The 14,552-nt window shown below is 41.0% G+C and overlaps 1 protein-coding gene across 1 annotated transcript; it reads right to left on the bottom strand.

The window, feature by feature from the left end:
• Positions 1-10,641: 10,641 nt before the first annotated feature.
• LOC121999615 (protein ROOT HAIR DEFECTIVE 3-like) lies at positions 10,642-14,331 on the bottom strand. Its single transcript, XM_042554274.1, has 13 exons — positions 14,184-14,331; positions 14,004-14,070; positions 13,825-13,927; positions 13,532-13,602; positions 13,323-13,392; positions 12,892-12,942; positions 12,741-12,797; positions 12,434-12,589; positions 12,033-12,127; positions 11,760-11,838; positions 10,911-11,023; positions 10,783-10,821; positions 10,642-10,666 (listed from the first exon to the last, which is right to left on the bottom strand). Exons 1-13 carry the CDS (start codon positions 14,329-14,331, stop codon positions 10,642-10,644), a joined length of 1,074 nt encoding a protein of 357 aa, XP_042410208.1.
• Positions 14,332-14,552: the final 221 nt, after the last annotated feature.

The raw sequence follows: 14,552 nt of genomic DNA, 5'->3' as shown, positions 1-14,552 counted from the left end.
CACGTGGAGCTCGCTGGTTGGGACTGCTACGTCACACCAGGGCGCCCGGAAGGGATCCAGACACCCTGAGCATCCTATGAAAGGAGGGTCAAAGACGGAGCTCAAGACACAACTCAGAATTGACGATCTGCTTTCCTGTGCTCCTGCGACGTTGCGACGCTACTCTGACAAAGCTCTGTTCCTTTCTATTGTTTTATATTTGTCGGTATTTCCTTTCTATCAATTCCTGTACTTTAATCTTGTAATTCTATTTTCGAATTGATAGTGATTGCCCATCGAAAGCACCCTCGTGTGCGGGCCTTGGAGTAGGAGTCGCCAAAGGCTCCGAACCAAGTAAATCCTTGTGTTCTCTTTGGCTTATTCTTTCTTTTTCCGCTGTGCTTACTCGCCTTCGAACGTTTATCGATATTCACCCCCCTCTATCGATTCATCACGATCCAACGGTAAGCTTTGTTTCAGAAGTTCCTTCGTGCAGTTCCAGAAACTTCTCCCAAAGGTCCTTTGTTGATTTGTAATCTCCGATTCGGTTTACTTTCTAAGGTGAAAGAATGTTGAACAAATGGAATTTTGTTTTACCATTCGCTATGAAGTCAGCTTGTTCCTTCTTCGTCCACTAATATTCTTCTTTGTCTTTTGGATCTGTAAAAGCATATTTCATTATTAAAAGAATTTCAAAATCTATTTTGAAAAATACCTCCATCCGATGTTTTCATTATGCGAAGTCTCCCACGAATTTTGGTGGGTGAATGCTTGTACCGACCATCGTCTTAATCTTGATGCCCCAGTCGACGGTTAGTCCTTCTAAGGCAGTTGGACTTTGATACCACTTGTTGGCACAGCAGCGGGGCCGGTAAGAGGGTGCAACGTCTATAGACAAAAAATAAAACTTTTCTCTATTTTTCTAACTAAGATTAGTAGTACTATCACAATTATATTAAACTAAAATGAACAACTATTTAGAAATAAAAGAGGCAAATAGATTTGACTTGGTTACGACCTAGGTGGTTGTTAATCCAAGGCGGTTGCAAAGCTCTACTAGAAATATCTCCTTTTCTGTAAGTGGAGAAGCCTCTACACTCTTTGAAAAGCTTAGAAAATACTAGGATATGATTACAGTAGTTTTTCACAAGTTATTGTTTAGTTCCTAGATCCAAGGGTGTTTTTATAGCTCCTAGGAAATCTTATCTGAACCTTGAAGGTGCCTCTAGCGTGGCAAGTGGATAAAGCTTTATCCACTTGCAAATGACTAGTTTGACTGACCGAAGATGCCTTCCATAGCCTTAGAAGGTGCCTTCGCACTGTTCATCAAAGGCTCCTTCCATCCATGGAAGGCGCTTTCCATAGAAGGCACGGAGGCGCCTTCAACAACCTTTGAAGGCACCTCTAGCAGCATTTGCAACTTCATTTCGCTCCTTTATTGCTGCGATCTCCTGAATGATTTCGGCCGCTGGAATAAGGTTCACCCGAACCCAATTTCTGGCCTTCTCCTCGAGCAAGCTTCCACTCCGGCTTCTCATCCCTCAAAAGTCACGTGCGTTCTTCTCGTCCATCGTGTACTCTTCCGCTGCCCTTTCGTCCCTCGGATACACCGAGCCTGTTGAGTCCCTTCCCATACAATCCTTCTCGCTAAATGCGTATTCTGCTCGACTTCTTGTGCTCCTAAGCTCCTGTACACTTAGACACAGGGATCAAAATCAAACAGGACCTAACTTAATTTGGTTGATCATATCAAAACAACAATGGGGGTCTAACAATAAGCGAGCATGCACTCTCGTTATTAACGACCTCTCGGTCGGCGTTCTAGACTCTCTCCCTAGTGCAAGTTATAAGCGAGCATGCTCTTGCGACCAATGACCTCCCGGTCGGTATTCCAGACTCTCGCCCCAAGGACAGTTATAAACGAGCATGCTCTCGTGATCAACGACCTCTCGGTTGGCGTTCCAGACTCTTGTCACAGTGCGAGTTATAAGCGAGCATGCTCTCGCAACCAATGACCTCTCTGTTGGTGCAACCTTAGGTCAAGGTTGACCTGGTTGACCTGACTCGAGTTGACCTGACTCGAGTTGTATTTTGATGTTTGACTTAGGAAGATTGTTGGTGCAACCTTAGGTCAAGGTTGACCTAGTTGAGTTGTAGTTTGATGTTTGACACTCGTGGAAGAGTTGGTGCAACCTTAGGTCAAGGTTGACCTAGTTGAGTTGTAGTTTGATGTTTGACACTCGTGGAAGAGTTGTATTCTTGATATGGGACAAATGTTTGGGAGATTATTGGTGCAACGTAGGTCAAGGTCGACCTGGTTGACCTGATTCGGGAAAGAGTCCAAGTATGGAGACTTGGCACGGAGAAGTCCAAGCAGGGAGCTTGGCACGAGGGAAAGTCCTAACTGGGATGTTAGGCAGGTGGAAAGTCCTGGTGAGTGAAGCCAGGCAGCGGGAAAGTCCTAACTAGGATGTTAGGCAGTGTGGAAAGTCTTGGTGAGTGAAGTCAGGCAGTGGGAAAGTCCTAACTGGGATGTTAGGTAGTTGGAAAGTCCTGGTGAGTGAAGCCAGACAGTAAGAAAGTCCTAACTGGGATGTTAGGCAGTGTGAAAGTCCTGGTGAGTGAAGCCAGGCAGTGAGAAAGTCCTAACTTGGATGTTAGGCAGTGTGGAAGTCCGGGTGAGTGAAGCCAGGCAAGGGAAAATCCAGATGGATCAGGGATGATCGGACATCTGGTGTTGAGGAAAGTCCAAGTAGGTCAAAGGGATTGACCGGACACTTGGCAGGGAATTCTAGCAGGTCGAGGGAGTGACCAGATGCTAGGAATGAAGTACCAACAGGTCGAGGTTGACCGAATGTTGGTTTGGAAGGCTTGGGACTTGGTTTGGGCAAAAACCAAGTCACTAGTTATCTGATCGGTCTGGTGACCGATCAAGAATCGATGTGCTCTTGATCGACGTCGATCAGACCGATCAAGGTGATCGAGTCGCCGAAGAGCGCTGATCGATCGTGGACCGATCAGAGCTTCACGATCGGTCGTGGCGACCGATCGGAGACGATGTCGCGAAGGAAGAAGGCAGGGATCGGTCGTGGAGATCGATCGATCTACGGACCGATCTCTCCACCCTTTTCTTTGTAATCTGATCGGTGCGGGGACCGATCAGAGCTTGATCGGTCCACAAACCGATCAGGTTACCTGCTGCAACGCACCGTAGACCGTTCTTCTTCGCAGGTATAAAGGAGACAAGGGCATCTTCGGACCGTAGCTTCTTCCTCTTCTCTTCTTCTTCTGCTGATGCTTGAGCTTTGTTGAGCTCTTCTTCGCAAGCTTCTCGTGAGCTTCTTCCTTCGGCTGGGACTCTGACTGAGCTGCTGCTGTGGTTGGCGTCTGAGAAGCTGTTGCTTCTTCAACAGTTGACAAGAAGGCAAGGGTTGTTTACATTTGCTGTGTATTTACTTCTTGCTTCTCTTGTATTTGTACTCCTTATCTTGCTGTTGCAAGAAGTAGTTGTGGCGAGGTTTCTCCACCCATAAGGAGCTCATATTTAGCCGGTTCTCCGGGGACTCATCCACCGACGGATTGGTAGGCTTCGTCCACCTTACGGACACGCCGAGGAGTAGGAGTTCATCTCCGAACCTCGTTACATCGGTTTGTTTTTCTTCTCCTTAGTTTCTTCCTTGTATTTCCGCTGCGACTAACCCTAACTGTAGGAAGAACGCGAGAATTTGGGGCGGCTATTCACACCCCCCTCTCTAGCCGAGTACGAACGATCCCAACAAGTGGTATCAGAGCGAGGCCGCTCTTCGACGGATCAACACCCGTGGGAGCACGGGCTAGAGATGGATCTCTATGGAGAAGATGTCACGATTCAACCCTTCTACGAGTCTCACGACAACTTCACATATTGGAAGGTAAGAATGATGTATTTTCTTAGGACTAATATGTTAAATTGGTTTTGTGTACAAGAAGGGTTTTCCCCTCCGATGGATGAGGAAGGAAAACCTATCAAGAAGAAGGAGTGGACGAAAGAGCAAATCCGACAATCCGAAATCAATGACGAGGTAACAAAAATTATTGAATTTGCTTTACCTAATAATGTTTTGTGCAAGATAGATAGGTACAACAACGCCAAGGAATTGTGGAACAATTTGGCAAAATTCCATGAAGAGGAGCCTAGTGAGCCAAGTAGCTCACATCATGGAGGAAGTGAATTGGGAGTTGAGGGCTACTCAACATCCAAGGAAGAAGAGGAGGAGAGCTCTTGTTCAAGATCGGAGCAAGAAGAGGCATCTACCTCCGGAAGGGATGAAGAAGAAAGCTCATCTATATCCACAACCCTAGGTAACTCAAACACTGTGATTTCAAGCAAATTACACATAATGTGTTTTGAGTGTAGGAAGTTTGGGCACTACAAGAGTAAGTGTCCAAAGAGGGTTAGAAAGACTCCACTGGCACCAAAAGTCAAGGAAGCCGGAGTCCCGACATGCAAGAGCAAGAAGCACGTGGTGTGCTTCCAATGCAAGCAAGGGGGACACTATAGGAGTCAATGTCCAAGGGGGAGGCAACCTCACAAGGACAAGAGGCCAAACACGTGTAAAGGGGGAGCTAAGGCAAAACCTAAGGTAACATTTAAAGCTCATTCTTGCAATTTTAGTAGGATGCATGCTAGTAGTCTTATTGCCATTGTCAATAATGATAAGCATGTTAACACTAGAAATCGATACATGTGCTTAGGAGCCAAGCATGTTAGCCTAGATAAGAACAATTCTAGAAATGCTAACCCTAGAATTAACTCATCTAAGGCTAAGGAAAATCTAGATAGAAATCCCAAATCATCTAGACACATGCCTAGGAATACCTCAAAGAAAAATGATAAATCAAAACTTGAGGTTTTAGAGAAAGAAAATCAAGTCTTGAGGTCAAGACTTGACTCTCTAGAAAAGGCTCTTAAGGATTTGACTCTAGGGTCTAAGGGTCAAAAACCCAAGTCCAAGGACAAGAAAGGTTTGGGTCACAAACCTAAGTCCCAATTGGTCAAGCCCACTTATCATAATGTTTCATTCGACTATGGAACAAAACCTAGGGCTAGAAAGACCATTACCAAGGTCACAAGGGGAGTCACCCCTATAGTTGACCTTGATGAGACCCAAATGACCAAGGCTTTAAAGCCTAAGAGGGTCATTAGGAGGGTTGCTAGGGAAGTTATCCCTAGTGAATATTTAGTGAACCCAATGAGCTCTAATAGGTATTGGGTTCCTAGGAGCATCTTCTCTACCCCATAGATGGGTTAGAGAGTGTCAACTCCGATTAGAAGGGTAGTTAACCCAACTTTGAGGAAATTGACACTCAAGGAGCATTTTCAAGGTTTTGAGAACTTTTGAAAATGAAATGGAATTATCATGTACTCCTTTGAAGAGTTAAATGTGCCTAAAGATTGGAAATTTCATTTTTAATCTCAATTGGCACAATTTGGGAAAATCTAGAGAACTCTCGGAAAAAAATTGAAACATGCCAAGTTTTGAGGATAAATTTGATCTTTAAGTGACATGAATTAATCTAGAGTTCAAGAAGTGTCAAAATTAGGATTTTGGCATTTTGGGGCAATCTAGGATTAAATTTGAAGTTAGCCAAGTGGTTAAGGATACTTAGATAGGTAATCTAGGTATATTTATTTATGCTAAATCTTGCCATGATTGTTTGCCCTCACATGTCATGACATCATGTTTAGTTTTATTATCATTTGAAATGTCATGATAATGCTTAGGCTAGTTTTTATGTCATGTTTATTTAAGTTTCAAACTTTATGCCATGGCATCATGACTTTGGCACATGTTTTCATTTATGATACCATTTTATGCCATGTCATCATCTCTTGCATTAATAATCAATTGAATTGATTTAAGGATGAAAAACACATTTTGATATTGAGATCAAATTTGTGTTTAGAAAATGCATAAGACCTTAGTCTAAGATACCTAAACCCATATCTCACATTAAAATTGCCATGGATGTGTTTGATACACTTTAGATGTGTGTGAGATATTAGGATCATGAATTAGGATCAAGGTGCATAGTTCTTGTACCTAGATGAGCCTAATTCAAGAAATGGAGGATCATAGGGAAAGCTTGTGTACAAGTCATGTACATTTAGCCCTAAGATTATGGTCCTAAATTAAAAGGTTTAAAATCATTTTGAAATTGATTTGGAAAACCTTGATGAAGCCATCTTAGTGATTGCATTCATCATTGAACATTGTGATACAAAGTTGAGTTAAACTTGAACTATTTCAAAGTTTTTGAACTTTGTATCAAGATTGAAAAATGGAAGTTATTTTCATAGAAAACTATTTTTCCATGATAGTATATGTTATGAGGAATGTATCCTCAAAATTTCACAATTTTTCGAATTTTCTGAAATTTTCTAGGAGTTTCTGAATTTCGGGAAGGAAATTTCAGAAATCTCCTGTCAGAGTCTGGATCGGTCTGGGGACCGATCCAGGGAAGTCCTGATCGGTCTGCGGACCGATCCAGTGAAGCATGGATCGGTCTGCAGACCGATCCAGTAAGATCCAGAGAGCTTGGTGCGATCTGGTGAAGGCCTGATCGGTCTGGTGACCGATCAGTGACGATCCAATGCGATCAATGAAGCATGGATCGGTCTGGGGACCGATCCAGGGGGATTTTGATCGGTCTTAGGACCGATCAGTGCGTGCCAGTTTCTGATTTTCAGCAGGTGTCTGAAATTTCAGTTTTTGGGAGTTGAGTTTCGGGTTTCTAAAGGTTTGAAACTCTCCAAGACATTGTTGGTGCAATGGTCAAGGAGGAGTTGACCTTTAGGGGGAGTTTTTACCTAATGGTCAAGGGGAGTTGACTCTTAGGGAGAGTTTTTACTCCTTAAGACTTTTGAGGATTAGTGACATAGGATTGTCACTAAGTTGATTGTTGAGTTTAGTATCAAGGGGGAAATTAAGAGTTTCAATGAAAGGTATGGGACTTTCATTAGGAGAAACTCTTGACCTTGATTCTCTCTTTTTGATGTGTGTCAAAAAGGGGGAGAGTGTTGGAGAATGGGAGAATGTTCTAGATAATGTTCAAGGAAGAACATTGAAGAACATTGGGAAACCTAAGTTCGGTTATCGGATTAACCTAACTTGATTATGGTTTTGTCAAACATCAAAAAGGGGGAGATTGTTGGTGCAACCTTAGGTCAAGGTTGACCTGGTTGACCTGACTCGAGTTGACCTGACTCGAGTTGTATTTTGATGTTTGACTTAGGAAGATTGTTGGTGCAACCTTAGGTCAAGGTTGACCTAGTTGAGTTGTAGTTTGATGTTTGACACTCGTGGAAGAGTTGGTGCAACCTTAGGTCAAGGTTGACCTAGTTGAGTTGTAGTTTGATGTTTGAGTCTCGTGGAAGAGTTGTATTCTTGATATGGGACAAATGTTTGGGAGATTATTGGTGCAACGTAGGTCAAGGTTGACCTAGTTGACCTGATTCGGGAAAGAGTCCAAGTATGGAGACTTGGCACGGAGAAGTCCAAGCAGGGAGCTTGGCATGAGGGAAAGTCCTAACTGGGATGTTAGGCAGGTGGAAAGTCCTGGTGAGTGAAGCCAGGCAGCGGGAAAGTCCTAACTGGGATGTTAGGCAGTGTGGAAAGTCCTGGTGAGTGAAGCCAGGCAGTGGGAAAGTCCTAACTGGGATGTTAGGTAGTTGGAAAGTCCTGGTGAGTGAAGCCAGGCAGTAAGAAAGTCCTAACTGGGATGTTAGGCAGTGTGAAAGTCCTGGTGAGTGAAGCCAGGCAGTGAGAAAGTCCTAACTTGGATGTTAGGCAGTGTGGAAGTCCGGGTGAGTGAAGCCAGGCAAGGGAAAATCCAGATGGATCAGGGATGATCGGACATCTGGTGTTGAGGAAAGTCCAAATAGGTCAAAGGGATTGACCGGACACTTGGCAGGGAATTCTAGCAGGTCGAGGGAGTGACCAGATACTAGGAATGGAGTACCAACAGGTCGAGGTTGACCGAATGTTGGTTTGGAAGGCTTGGGACTTGGTTTGGGCAAAAACCAAGTCACTAGTTATCTGATCGGTCTGGTGACCGATCAGTAACCGATCAGTGTGCTACTGATCGGTATCTGATCGGTCTGTAGACCGATCAGAAGGTGATCAGTAGCCGCGAGAAAGACGCCTGATCGGTCTGTGGACCGATCAGGAGCTTCCCTGATCGGTCGTGGCGACCGATCAGGAGACGATGTCGCGGAAGGAAGAGCTTCAAAGCCAAGAGTTGGGATCGGTCTGTGGACCGATCCAGCTGTGGCCTGATCGGTCCACAGACCGATCAGAGTACGCACAGAATTTTCTGTGCACTGACTGATCGGTCTGGGGACCGATCAGCGCAGAGCTTGATCGGTCCACAGACCGATCAAGGTTCTAGCCGTTGCAACGCAACGACTAGTTTCTTCGCTGTTTCTTCTTCGCAGGTATAAAGGAGACGAGGGCATCTTCTGTGCTGTAGCTTCTTCCTCTTCTCTTCTGCTACAGAGCTGCTGTTCTGGTGCTTGAGCTTTGTTGAGCTCTTCTTCGCAAGCTTCGCGTGAGCTTCTTCCTTCGGCTGGGACTCTGACTGAGCTGCTGCTGTGGTTGGCATCTGAGAAGCTGTTGCTTCTTCAACAGTCGACAAGAAGGCAAGGGTAGTTTACATTTGCTGTGTATTTACTTCTTGCTTCTCTTGTATTAGTACTCCTTATCTTGCTGTTGCAAGAAGTAGTTGTGGTGAGGTTTCTCCACCCATAAGGAGCTCATATTTAGCCGGTTCTCCGGGGACTCATCCACCGACGGATTGGTAGGCTTCGTCCACCTTACGGACACGCCGAGGAGTAGGAGTTCATCTCTGAACCTCGTTACATCGGTTTGTTTTTCTTCTCCTCAGTTTCTTCCTTGTATTTCCGCTGCGACTAACCCTAACTGTAGGAAGAACGCGAGAATTTGGGGCGGCTATTCACACCCCCCCTCTCTAGCCGAGTACGAACGATCCCAACACTCTCGGTCGGCGTTCTAGACTTTCGCCCCAATGCTAGTTATAAGCGAGCATGCTCTCGCGACCAATGACCTCTCAGTCAGCGTTCCAGACTCTCGCCCCAGCGCGAGTTATAAGCGAGCATGCTCTCACGACCAACAACATCTCGATCAGGCTACAGACTCTCGCCCTAGTATGAGGTATAAGCAAGCACGACTTTGGCGACCATTTGTTAACAACATGAGCTTTTTTTTGCCCTCATCTGTTCGTACCTCGCTGCCATCACCGGGCTAATAGCAGCACTGGGACAACGATACAAGTTTCAGTCTTCACAGAGATAGTCAGCCACACGCTAGTCCCTCGTATTCGGGTTGAGTCACAAGCGTGCCAGGGTCTTGTTAGTCGGACTTGAGCCTCCTTCGACTAGACTTGGACGGGAGGTTTGTGATATAGTACGTAAAGGAGGGGCCCGATAACGCCAGGAGTTCAAAAGTCAGGGGGACGTGACAGTCAAAAGTCAAGGGGGCGTGGTAGCCAATAGTCAAGAGGATATGGTAGTCAGCAGTCAAGGAAAGACGAGAGTTAGACCTCCTCGCGTCATCAGCCGCATACTGGTCGGTCATAGACAGGGCAGGTCCCCAAGTCCGCATGATTCCTAGTCAGTCGCAGACAGGGCAGGTCCCAGATCCACATAATTTCTGGTCGGTCATAGATAGGGCAAGTCCCCAGATCGAGATGTAAGACGAAGCTTGGACTAGTCCCGGGCCTGCCCCCGGTTGTTCGGAGCTCCCCAGCTCATGCTTTATAGATGGTCGTAGTACTTTTATTAAGACAACTCTCGACCGGTTCTTCAACGGTCAAATCATGAAAGATGGGTATCTCACCACAGTCTTAGATAAAGTCTGGTCGATTCATCACAGTTCATCATCAAGGCTCAGTCCCGATAGCACATCTGAGCAGTCGTCCCGAGCTGGTTGTAACTGAACTTGGGCGGGACGGAAAGCACTAAGCGACAACCATGTCGGGTGATCGTAATCTTCTGTCAGAGAATAACTGTTATACGTCAGATAATATTTCAGTGGTCTGCCACTCCCTGAGAGTGGAACCTTCCTTCCACCAATAGGAAGTAGTCGTACATCTTCTCTCACCCAACAGGTCCTGACATCCGACATTCTCTGATAACGGTCAGGTTCTAAAGGTATGCCGCATTATATAAAAAGGAAGGTCTTCTTCCTTGATCAGGTACGCACATATACGCACTTGTCTTCAACAGTTTTTTTTCCATCGTATACTGTTCTTTCGGGGGAAAAGGACCTGACTTGAGTATCGGAAGCCCTATGCCGGGGACTTTTTCCCTAGTTTATGTTCTCTAAAGCTCCGTGTGCCTGTCTGAATATGTGCAAAGTCTGAGTACCACCAGTTCTTCTACCACAATCTTTGGAGGTTCCACGTGGGGATTCGTCTTTCTGACGCACATACACAGGGTATGTCAAAGTCGTCTCTCCGTCAACACCAACTTCATCTCCGTCGGTTTTCGTCTGACTCAAATTTTGGATAGGATCAATAATATTATAGATTAATGCAAAAACATACAAAAAGTAAAGTTAAACATCAGACTGCAATCCTGAAAGTGCTTTCTTACAAACAACCTTAATCACTTAATGTATTATACAACCTGTGCATATTGACAAAAGAAAAAATCTGACAAAAGAAAAAAAAATGTATTATACAACCTGTGCATATTGACTTGTAGAAAATTAATAAAATTTTAAATTATAATCCAATACTCACAGGACTGCAAATGTAATAAGGGCAATGTAGTAATGGTATCTACAAATATAGTGCAAATGTAATGTTGTAAGAGTTCAGACTTTAAATACTTGATATTAAAATTAAAGCCATAATTCAGAATAACTTACTGGAAAAATCGAAAAAGTGTCATCATCTCATTAAATCCTAGCAAACCTAAAGCCATAATTGCCCAATGGCGGCAAACTTTCTTGCCTCTTTCGTTGCTTTGATAATTAGTCGTCTATTAAGAAATATAAATGTTTCACTAAACTTAATGATTAATTAAGGAGTTTATTTCACAATTCTTAACATTAAAGACAATTAAATCACACTAATTAATTAAAAAGTTATGCCTTTCAAATTTAGCATACCTTTGTTATACACTCCTCAAAATTTGGTTGAGAAAACTCATGGCAGAGTATAAAATGGTCCAATTTCACTAGCAATCAGCAAACAAAATAATAAAACTTTATAATATATATATATATGGTTTGCAATTTAAAAAAAAAATACTAAACTTCAACTTTAAAGTATACCTTCACATTGTCTGTCAAAGTTCGGGATGGGAGGTCTAGTGCGACCACGCGCAACCATGGCATATTTTTGGGCAAAATAATCTTTATATTTTTGGGCACTCATGTATTCCAACTCTGATTGATAAGAAGGTAATATCAACTGAAAGATAAAAAAAAGTGTTAATGCACACAAAAGAAAATTTATTACTATCATATGAATTCTATTCTATATTAAAATTTCAAATTCCTTGTGTTTTTTGTCTTCTAAAATAAGTGGGTATAATTAATAATGTTATAACAAATTTTAATTTAAAAATACTTGTGTTAGATCTAGTTCTTAAAGGCAGATATTTGACTTTGAGATTTCCATCAAGTAAGTTGTAAAATATCAAGTATAAAAGAGAGGTTCTTCAATTATCAATAATTAAATAATCAATCAATATTGAAATACAGAAATAGTACCTGATTAAGCTTGCATTGTAATCCGTTTCTCTTCAATTCCCTAATATCTTGTCTAAAGAAACAAGCTCGTCTGTCATAACTGCAAGAAGAAATAATCAAATTTAATAATTAAGAGTAAAAGCAATAAGAGGTCTTAGTAAATTAGTAATTATTTAACAAACAATAAAAAATACTATGGACCAGCATGTAAATTTCTATACATGTATTGATCGGTAATTATTTTGCATTTCAATGCTATCTATGGCTTTATAATTAAGAAAAAGGAAGACTTACAGAGTCAGATACTTGTCAAAAATCATAAAAAGTTTTTCTATAAGCCCAGGAACCATCTCATTATTTCGCATATTTCTCTTAATTTCGAGCCATTCCTACAATGCAAAACTATGCAAAATTAGGGATAATGAATATTTATAATTGATTTTTTGACACATTTAAATTTAATAGAGGTTAATGATGGGATAAATATTTTTAAATTTTTAATAGTTTTATTTAATAAATAAATAAATAAATCTCATGCCAGAGTTCACCTGGTCATTAAGAAAGCAAGGATATATTTTCATCAATAATTTTTTCGCATCCTTGAGAATTTATCTTCACCTACAAAACACCAAAGATAAAGATGTCTATATCGATTTTTATCGAGTAGTTAATTATTGAAGCATATAAATTATTACCCTGTGAAGAATAAGATTAAGCTCTTTATTATCCTTGATATCATTCCAAATCTCTTGCGTACCGATTGAAAATTCTGAAGCTGGATAAGAATTGTTGCCGACTGCATCCAACCGGCCCAATGGGATATAAGGATACAATTTTCTCAAAATCGCAACCTGTTTTGAGTTGCAATGAAACTCGAAGTCAAAAAGGAAAATGCCCAAGGAATCTTAATACCCACTCAACTTCATTGTCATCTAGGAATCATGCATTACTGGACTATATATGGATCCAAATAAAATTCAAGATGGTTTGTTCTTTGCAAACCTGTTCTTTGAACAACTTTTTGTTCTCTTTATAGCTTGCAAGAGCCACCACCTCGATCTGTATGAATTAAGCATGCATATATATATATACTGAGTATTAGTTTTAAATGAAGTAGTATTATTGAGTAAACAAATGCCGAACTTGAACTTACTCTGAAGAAGTCATTTAGCTTTTGGTATGGTTTGAGTATGCTATCCCGTATCTGCAAAAAATGGTATTAGTTAATGAAATAGGTGTACTACAGTGTTACGTTATAGTAGAGAAGATAATTAATGTGTATATATATATACCTTTAGAATATCCTTTCTTAGAGCATCCTTTAAATTTTGTAAGGGCGTCAGAACATCCAAAATTTAAACATTATGGGTAAATTAAAGCAATAAAAAAATATCAGAACTAGGATTGAAGTAACTATATATATATAATCACTTTTGCTTTGTCACGTATGATTAAGAGCAACGTTATTCTACGTGTAGACACAGTACGCATCCAGACCTATTATATATTGAAAAGAAAAGTTAACACTGGTGACATGCTAAAATCACACACTAGCATATATACTGCATAGGGACTTTGAATCACCTCAAATACTGTCTTCAAGAGGCATTGGTCTGTAGCTAATTCTTGTGTACTAATAATATCATGGCACCACCTATAACAATAACAATGTTATATTTGCATTGTTTTTCATAAAAAAAAAAATGTTATATTTGCATTGTTATTATATTGTGAACTGATCAAAAGAAGAAAGAATATTATATCTACTATTTGTTAAGAATAATCAAACTCACATATTTATGAGCACGATATCTGAAACTGCTAGTGCAAAAGTGATCCTTTGCTTTTCTAATTCACTACCATCCTGAGAATTAATGAGAAACGTTTGAATAAGGTTAACTAGAAATATTACGGGAATATTGATCTTCGATATCAATATTCTTTTCTAGAGCTCTAGTTCGGAATGATATGATCTAATTTAAATCTCTTTTATCTAAACTTAGAATCACATCAAAATACAAATTGAAATGATAACATAATGAGTTCATCGTGGATGAGCATTGCCATATATTTGGTTAGATAATACCTGTCTACTGTCCTTTTTATCGGCACCCTGCATATCCAAGACCACTGTAAATGTATTTATGTTGGTGCATTTTGCCAACCAAATACCTTTAGTAGTCAGCGGCCTAAAGATGAATAAGTATAGACGAGTTAAGCATAGGTAAATGAGTTTTAAAAGATCAACAGTATTCTCTATCTTACCTTTCTTTTAAATGATTTATTTCATACAAATCCGTGCCAAACAAATGATTTAAAAGAGTACTTTTTCCTATCCAAGTTAAGAAAGGCAAGTCAAGAAAAGTAAAAGAGCAAAAGACAAGGTAATAAATAAGATGAAAAAAACATAATAAACTAAAAAGCTTCTGAAAACTCGACACGTACCACTTTGTTTTTTACCCAACATAGAGACAACCGCATAGTCCAGTCCACCTTTATCCATGTTTGTTGCCCTCATGAAATATTTCATGGCAGAATGATTAAACACGCCATCTCTATCAATAAGTTCAATACAACAACAACCTACATCCATAGCTATAAATGGGAAAACGGTAAGCTAATGCAAATGAAGTGTGAAGTAGAACAAAAATCATACTATACGCTACTAGAATTAAGGTCTTTAAGGACATATATAAATATCTTTATACTTTTAGTGACACTAAAATTATGATGACATCATCAAAAAATATATTGAAATGCGATATTAGCATAGACCTTCTAGTATTCTTGACATTTGTATAATGTCATTATAAA

This window comes from Zingiber officinale, chromosome 7A (assembly GCF_018446385.1).
Source record: "Zingiber officinale cultivar Zhangliang chromosome 7A, Zo_v1.1, whole genome shotgun sequence".
NCBI classification, from domain to species: Eukaryota; Viridiplantae; Streptophyta; class Magnoliopsida; order Zingiberales; family Zingiberaceae; genus Zingiber; species Zingiber officinale.
The sequence above is the reverse complement of the archived record's forward strand: the minus strand, read 5'-3'. Positions and strand labels throughout refer to the sequence as shown.

Bases quoted from the DNA above. Each gene is read 5' to 3' on its own strand.
- LOC121999615 (XM_042554274.1), bottom strand. From the start codon at position 14,331: ATGGATGTAGGTTGTTGTTGTATTGAACTTATTGATAGAGATGGCGTG. The intron at 13,393-13,531 runs GTGAGTTTGATT...TTATTGTTATAG, and splicing joins GATATCGTGCTCATAAATAT to GTGGTGCCATGATATTATTA. The intron at 10,822-10,910 runs GTAAGTTATTCT...CTATATTTGTAG, and splicing joins ACACTTTTTCGATTTTTCCA to ATACCATTACTACATTGCCC.